Source organism: Nestor notabilis, unplaced genomic scaffold (genome assembly GCF_000696875.1).
Source record: "Nestor notabilis isolate BGI_N333 unplaced genomic scaffold, ASM69687v1 scaffold28445, whole genome shotgun sequence".
Classification (NCBI taxonomy): Eukaryota; Metazoa; Chordata; class Aves; order Psittaciformes; family Psittacidae; genus Nestor; species Nestor notabilis.
The window spans coordinates 21,575-30,182 of record NW_009928359.1 but is presented as its reverse complement, the minus strand read 5'-3'; the positions used below and the strand labels follow the sequence as shown (position 1 = coordinate 30,182).

General features: G+C 38.3%; 1 protein-coding gene across 1 annotated transcript in view; it reads left to right on the top strand.

Annotated features, from left to right (window-relative positions):
* Positions 1 to 560: 560 nt before the first annotated feature.
* Positions 561 to 8,608, top strand: part of LOC104399201 (neural-cadherin-like) — a gene marked incomplete at both ends in the record, with an annotated part of 28,777 nt that continues 20,729 nt past the window's right edge. The window contains 5 exons of the mRNA XM_010014469.1: positions 561 to 758; positions 1,597 to 1,822; positions 3,209 to 3,410; positions 4,765 to 4,876; positions 6,171 to 6,420. Coding sequence (XP_010012771.1) covers positions 561 to 758; positions 1,597 to 1,822; positions 3,209 to 3,410; positions 4,765 to 4,876; positions 6,171 to 6,420 — 988 coding nt within the window. The remainder of the gene's footprint in view (positions 759 to 1,596; positions 1,823 to 3,208; positions 3,411 to 4,764; positions 4,877 to 6,170; positions 6,421 to 8,608) is intronic.

The following is an 8,608-nucleotide window of genomic DNA, read 5'->3' as shown; positions in this document are numbered from 1 at the left end:
TGCTTCAATCGGGATGTTTTTGCACTTTTTCCCCCTTTATAAGGAATGCTTCATTCCTGGGGATTTCCAGGCAGTTTCTTCAGTCTGACATTTTTCCTTTCTGCCACCTTTTCAGTAATACCTGCCTGATACTTACTACTTGTTTAGGAGCTTGGCTGTCTTCACTGGTTAATTTAGTAATAGCAGAGATGTAACAAATACTTTTCCCTCAATTTTTAAGGATCTTTTGTTGTCCTTTTTGTGAGAATGTGAATAGTTCCATTCTGTGGTGATTTGTTTATGGGGTTTTGTTTATTTATTTATTTTGTAAGAACGTTTAAACCTTAGTAGAAGTGTAAACCATATTAGTAATTCAGGGAACTTCCTAACCAGGAAAATCATTAGTTAGGGTAGATTAGAATTTTTTGGCAACAAATGTTTAATTTCCACAATTCAGAGCTGCTGTAACCATTGCACAATATTGCAGACAATACACACTCAGGAACTGATATATGTTTCTGATACTCTGAGTGCCATTAAGTAGCTGTCTAAATATTTCTTCACTTTTCTGTGACCATTAGGGAAGGATTGGTACCTGGTGTGCTTGTCACTTACTGTGACAGATGTGAACGACAATGTACCCAAGTGGGCAATGGAGCCCTTCCCGTTCCTGGCTGTGGTTTCCCCTGAAGCTGCAGGAGGTACTGAAGTATACAAGCTGCTTGCTCTGGATGCAGATGAAGGGATCCATGGAGCTGTAGAATATTTTCTCTTGGAAGGTAAATTTTAATCCTCTCATTCCCTGTGTATTAGGCTTCAGTCTTGTGACTTTTGGGGCTTTTAGCCCCAGTTTCATAAGTGAAAAGTCTTCCCTTCCTCCTGCAAACAGTTCATAAGCCTTCAGCTCTGTGTGTGAGAACAATCAGCTTTTATGTGTGGTACGGACATGTTTGCCAGATGTGAAGGGTGTTCTCCTTGCAAAGTTGAGTTCCTGTCCAGAATGCCTCATGCGGGATGGTGGGGACTGGAGCAGTCACTACTCCTCAGGGCTTTGGCAAGGGGGTGGTGATGGCAGCAGTCAGCACCTCTCTGCTGTACTGACTGCCTTTTTGTGAGATAGGACAGTATGTGGAGCACAGTTTGTTGGGTGGAGAGGGTTAGGGTTCCTTCTCTCACAGATTTTCAAGGATCTGTGTTGTGTCTTAGCTTTGCAAAGCTAGTACAGACTCATTAATAACTTGGCTCTTAAAAAAAAATAAGTAGTAGTTCAAAACTGTGTAAGCAGAAGGGGAGTAGCAATACCACTCCAAAGGTGATTTTACTCTTGGTCAGGACTGTAGCAGGGTATTTTCTGGTAAGGTATACTTAGGCTCAAACAACAGCAAAGTATTGGAGGATAAAGAAGACTGATAATTATGCAGAGAAGTAAAATACAACTTAGAAATGTACTCATGACCATGATTACTGATTTCTGAGTTCTAAACAAACTTTTTAATTTTTGTGTGCATTCTGATTCTAAGCCAAAACCAACTAGGGAATTGATACTGTATTCTCCTCTTAATTTTAATCAAGCAAAACTCTCTTGCTGACAGCAACTTGTGGATTTGTTCTTTTTAGGTGGTGAAGACAGATTTGAAGTTGAAAAGGACACTGGCTGGATTAAAACGACGGGTTTGCCGCTGGGCAAGGACAAGGAGTATTTACTGACTGTACTGGCAGCAGATAAACTTGGAAGCAGAGGGTCTCCAGCCTCTGTTTCTGTAATTGCTGGATTTCGGCCACCACAGTTCACCAACATATCATACTTTGTTTATGTTCCTGAAAGTATGCCAAAAGGAAAATCGTAAGTAACAGTTAAAAATAATGCAGTGAGATTGTGTCCTAGTTAGTTTCTTTTTGATCTTTCCAAAACCCCCAGTTTTGTTTATGAATCATAAATACACACTGTGAGTAGAAATTTATATATGTTAATAGAAGTGATCAAGATGTAGAATCCTAAAATTCTCGTATTTAAGTTGGACCAATGATACAAGTACACAGGAAAACAGAGTTGCTGTCATGCTCTGGATATGTGGGCTGATTTAATGCTGCTACTGAGCAGAGGAGCATCACCAGGTCTTTCTCTTTGTTTCGTCTGGCACTAGTGCTAATGTGTTAACTGCAGGGGCAGGCTGATCCTGTGAAAGACTAAGCCAAGAAAAGAAAATAAGTTTTCAGTTGGGTTGTTAAATGTGTTCACAGCATGGCTTTTAGTGCTGTCAGGAGAGGAGAAGTGGCACAAACATGCAGACAGGGTAGGGAGTTAGAAGGAAGGCTGAATAATTCCTGCCAGCAGGAACATGGTCGCTGGCTGAAATTGTGAGACAATATCATAGGAAAATACAGAAAAAGGCTAAAGTGAGATAATGACCAACAACAACCTTTTGTATTGTTTCAGTAGTGCTCCTTAGGGAAGTAAGAAGACAGCAGCGTGGAAATACAATGGGGACAAAGGTGTTTGGACAAACCAAGTTCTGTCTTTTGGATTGTAGTTGTCACTGGATCATACATGTTCTTCTGGGAGATGGAATTCTTTTTCCTAAGAAACCTGCAACAAACACTTAAGGAATTAGTATTCTGTTTTATTTTTAAATTTCTTCTTTTATTTCATACTGCATGTGTTTTTCACACTTGAACTTAAACATATTGGGCTTTCGTAGGAAAAAAAAGTGAGAGGAGCTAAAAACATATGTCCTTTATAACCTGTAACATGCACACTGTTAGTGAGTGGCTTTTATCCTTTTGCAGTTATCTGATGAAGCTTTAGGGATGGTATAAGTGCAACATCAGACTTACTATGCTGTTACTAAAATGAATCTTTCACATCTTGCATTATCTTTTTGTTTTCTGCCTGAAAACCGTCACTGCCATAGTAGAAAGTTAGAGTAGGCAAACTCAGCTGCAGCAAAAACGAGCTCCTCTGTTCCTGCACGTTTAATCCTTATTGTGTTCTGCTTGCAATAATCCTGTTTTTATCTGCTTTTTTTGAACCTCAAGATGATAGAAGTACTGTGTATTGAGTGTTTGAGTTTGGTGTTAAGGTACAGCCATCACTGATCAGACCTGCTGGATTGCACCATAATTTCTGATATGGATAAGTTTTGTCGTATTTTTCAGTGTGTTGCATTCTGTGCTTAAGAGTTTTTTTTTTGTTTGTTTGCTTTGTTTTGTTTTGTTTTTTTAAATGCAGCTTTCTTACAGTCACTGCTGTATCATATCAAAAGAAATCCCTGATCTACAGTTTACTGACTAATCCCAGTGGTCTGTTCAGTATTGATCAGGCAACAGGAGATATCAGTTTAACTCGGAGTGTGGATTATGAGAGTGACCAACACCAGTATCTTCTTTTGGTCAGAGCACAGGAAAATGAGCAGTTCAGCAGTGCAGCAGAGGTACATGTTCACTTCTGGCAGTCTCTATGTATTACCATTTTCCTTCAGCCTTCCAGATTTTGGTACAGATTCCCTAGGGGCTCCTGTTGCCTCAGTTCATGCTGTCTATTCTGTTGTGCATTTTAGAAGTCTCTTTGTCTATGAGAAGTTGTTGATTCTAATTTAAAACAAAGGCAGGACAGAAAATGATTTGTTATGAAGAACACAAAGTGAACTTAGAAAGAGAGAATGTAAAAAAAGCTCACAGGTATTAAAAGATGGTGGTTCATGGTATTCTAGAAAGCTGTTTGACAGCAAAAACATTTCTAAGTATATTTAATACAGTTGTTTGAATTCCAGGATTCACCGAGCTGGGAAATGCATGCAATGTACCAGTTTGTTCCTGCTGCAGGAAATGAGAAGTACACTACTGAGGGAACAGGAGTCAGACTTGGGAAGAAGTGTGAAGACACAGACAGTGAAACAGTGTCTGTGTCAGTGTATCAGTGACTGTAGCACACCAGAGAATGGTCATTTTTCTTGAGTGTTTTATGTACTACAGGATGAAGAGTGGTGGAATATGACTTGAAAGAAGATTATGAAATGATTTTACAAATACATTTAGCCTAAACATAGTTTAACATGTAGCTGCTTTACACTGATACGACCATGGTAGTTAAGAGAGAGCAAGTCCCCGGTTATACGAACCTGTGTAAGGGTAGATGGTGTATGCATCTGCCAGTTGCACTGTAGTGCAGAATACCTTAACCAACTTCTGACAGTCTCAAGTGTAACAGTATGAACTGCCATAAAGGCTAATTTAACTCACTCCTTACTGTTTGGATTGTAAACAATCCAACTGTGGACTCATATTTGACATAGGCATAAGAAAACATTTTAAAAGATGTTACAAGCAGAATTGTATTTCTTGTTTTACCACAGTCTGTTCCACTTATGTCTAATAAGTCTAATGCTGCTAAATCCAGAACTTGGTCTTGAAGATTTATACTGCTAAAATGTAATATGCTTGGTAGTAGAATCATTAGTGTTACAAATTACAGAAGTGTTGGAAGATAAGATAATGGGAAAAGGATGTTTGGAAAGCAGAAAGTCCATTTTCTTTTAAACTGCTAATGGAATAATCAGCAGAGATGAAGGGTAAGTGGAGAGTGTTGCTGCAAGGGACTTGGCAATTAGAAGTATTTTGAAATCTAGTATTTCTACGTTTCTCAGAGCAATCTAAGAAAAATGGCTTATCCTATGTGCTAGAGCTTCTGAAGACCTCAAGGAAGTTCTTCGGGCTGATACTTCTAAAGCAACAAAGTTGTTGCCTCAGTTTACTTTGCTGTTTAACATTTTTCTCTTCTCTATTAAGGTTTTGATTGTAATCACAGATGTGAATGATTGTGCCCCCGAATTTCATCAGTCAATTTACAGCAAGGTTGGTGTTCCTGAAACAGTTACTATGACAACTGCACTTCTACAAGGTTAGTGCTTCTAAAACGATTTGTTACGTTCAGTATGAGTATTGACATTTTCTTCCCACTAATTAGACTTCAGTTCAGAAGGCAAAATTGCCTGCCCTAGCATGGGTAGTTGCAACTCTCTGAAGACAAATGGCACCAGGTAGAATTGGGTCATGATTATTTGCTGCTGCTACGGCCCCAATAATTTTGAGGGACAGATGGCAAAGGAAACAAATCTTCTTTGTGTGATTTTGAGGTAACAGGACTTCAGTTGGGGTTAGTATTATAGCAGCAGGCTTATAATAGAAATTTTGCAACGTTTCTTCTCTTGAAGGAAGAGAATGATGTTGGACCAGAAATTACAGACACATCACCTCACCTTCCCTGCCTGTCTTAATTCAAGAGTCCTACATGAGCTTACTGTAGGATACACTGCTTTTTCGCATTAAAAGCCTCTTGTGTGGTTTAACTGGTTTGTGGGAGGTTTTGTTTAGGTGCTTGAGAAAAAGGCTTTGCTTCTTCCCAATGTGACCAGTAGCTTAAGCTTTACATGATGATGCTTTGTAAGTTATGTAACTTTGGCTTTGTATGCTGCAAAAATCTTATGTTGAAAATGTTTATAAAGAAATGAGCAGATTCTAGCAATAAAATTTATGTCAACTAAGCAGTTGTACAAGGGCCTTGTATTAGTATTTAACCCTTACACAACCTTTTTATAACTCTTGGGGGGGAGGGGGAATTAAACTAGTGGAAAATTGCTGTTCCCTAGTAAATAGGATTTTATAGCATCTACTATTCTACTTAGTGATTTATCTTGTAGTAATGGAAGTCTGTAAGTTACAAGTCTGGTAACTGCTTTTTCAGCATAGGGTTTTGTAGGTTATGGGTAGGATCTGACAAACACATAACATGAGGCAGTTTAATATATATAAATATTTCATATTAAATCACACGGGGTGTGATCTGTTCGAGCGATCTTAAGTCAGCAGTATAGATTAGGTGGACAGGAGAATATGTATCTCTGTGTGGAAGCAGGTTCTTGGTAGTGCAGGGCTCTTTAAATCCAGCAAGGGCAAGCTTTACCAGCTGAATTCAACCAGAGACTTTACTTTCTTTTTTTTAAACAACTTATTTCCAGTAAGGGTTAGTTCAGTAAAAAACACAGGGCATGGCACAGTTTTATAAATTATTTCAAGCACCGCATGGCAAGGCAAATGCTATTGCTGTTCTGTACTACACAGTAACTCTCTTGTTGTAGTACTTAACATTCCAGGTTGCAAACTTTGATCTACACAATGTCTTTCGTTTTTAATAGTGACAGCCACTGACTGCGATTCAAAAGAGAACGCCGAATTGCTGTATTACACTTTGAGTCAAGACTTCAGTATTACTTCTCATGGTACTGTTTTTCCAGCAACACGGTTGGACTATGAGCGACCTGACCATCTGTATGAGTTTATAATTATGGCTGTAGATAAAGGAGAAGAGCCGAAGACTGGGACAGCAACTGTTAGGATCCATGTTTCAAATGTGAATGACGAAGCACCTGAGTTTTCTCAGACAATGTAAATATCTGTAAAGACAACTCTGTTATCTTTGTCTTTTACTGTTGCTTTCTATGTTTTGGTTAAAAGGCTTGTCATTACAGGAAGGTAACTGGCTTCAGTTTAGTCAGATCTGAGAGTTGGACTGACAGATGTGGGTTGATCTTTTGACTCTGAGGCTCTCTTATTACCAGAAAAAAGAAGTATGGTTCTTTCAGAGTACAGTAGGACATACGTATCTGCCTAGATAGAAGAGGTAGTATATAGAGAGTCTCTTTGAACAGATCTTGCATTTAAGTTTTTTCCAGTATGTACTGAAAAAGGTGGTGCAGTATTTTCAGATTATACATTTCAAGGGGACTCCACCACCAGCAAAGGAAATCAAGCAGAAAAAGCAGGCAAGTCAGTGTTGTCCTCAGCCTTCGTCCAGAGTACATGGTGGAATTTTGCCTTGTAATTATGCAATTTAAGCTTAGACTCAACAGTCTGCATCCCTGGTTTATAATTGTAGAAGAAAAATGCTTTGACGACAGAATCCTATATGACCACTGAATTATAAAAACAGCAAATAAATGTCGATAAGTGGAGTTCACTTAATTTCACCCAGTCCCGTGACCTAAAAAGTACATTTCCCCCCTCCTCCCCTTTCTAAAGCATCAGTAAGCATTTTTCTTCCATTGTTAGGGCTCAGAAGTGTCTGAAGCAATGTCATAAGTACTATAAACTTGCATTCATGTTAGAGGCTTAGTAATGGAATTCCCAGTCAGCTTCTACATCAGTCTTCTACTTACTAAAACTAGAAGTTGCTCAGGACAAAATGCCAGCAGAGATTTCATTGGTGCTAAGCTTGTGGTTTAGGTGAACAAAATATCAAAGCTTTCTGACAGTCAGTCCTTTATGTGAAGGGAACCTCTGGCTTCAAAATCTTGTGTGTTCCTTTCTTTCCTAAACATTGCTTAGGAGATACAGCTTGGAAAAATTGATCTTCTATAAATTCTTATTGGATGTCTATGCATTTTCAAACACTAAACCCAGTTAAGTTTATCACTCTTAAGGTGATGCCTATTTTTGATTTATTTATTTGTTTTGATATTCAGGGTAATTGCATATTTATCTGTTAGTCATGGATCTGTTTCTAATTTTTTAATCAGAAATGAGTGGTAGTATTAAAGATGCTGTAAACGTTTCTTAAGAAATTGAAGCAGAAAACATAGTTTAAACAGAACACCCTGCCAGCTCTTATATTTAAAGAAAAACATGATTAAAATGAACATTATTTTAAATTACCAAACATTCACAAGAAGCTTTTCTGTTTCCTATGCAGTAACAGCAGGGGAACTGTATGTGTGTATGTATAGATTGGCACAGGAATTGAATTCAGCTCCTGGAATTCAAATTATCTCAAGTTCTTGTTTAACCAGGTTGACCAGTCTTTTGATTTTGCTGTATCTTTCCCATTATGAAAAAATCCTGAACCCAAAGGTGAAATTCAGAACTTAGTTGAAGTTTTCTGCAGAATAGATTCATCATGAAGACTTGTAAATTAGGTCCTGTTGAGAGACTGGTTTGCAATTACTGCAGTGCTCTGTGGCAAGTGAATACAAATCAAGATGCTGCTGCTGTCCTTGTAGCCCTTTGTTTAAATAGATTTACAGTCCAGCATAAACTTGTGATTCCTTGCCGTGAGCTTTCTTTCATCATGATTATTCTTTATCTCAGTTACGAAATGCTGAAGGCTAGCACTGTGTTTCATTTTGTCAGTTTTTACTTTCTCCTTTTTAAGAGACCTCTTATGATGACTTGAACACTTCTGTCCTTATATTTCATGTTCAAAACTACAAGAATTACTGTTAAGTTGCTTTCCAGATGCAGAATTAAGACGGTGTCCCGAGGGTTGTGACTGAATTAAACGAGAATAATATACTTCTCTTACTTCATTGCATATTAAATTGGGAGAAGAAAAATGCTGTTTCTGCAAAGGTTTTGATGAGAACACACATATCTAGACAACAAAAGCTAAGGGAGAGGTTTTCTGTACGTCCATTTTCTTTGAGTTTTTCTGTTCTCAACATATGGAGAGTGGGTCCATAAGCCCTCTGAACCCAGCAGCGCATGCATATTTTATCTGTACCGTTGTACAGCCAGCTGTAGTTCATTCTTAAGGCTGAGCTTTGGGATATCTATTACGGAGCGGTCTGTAGTATGCTTT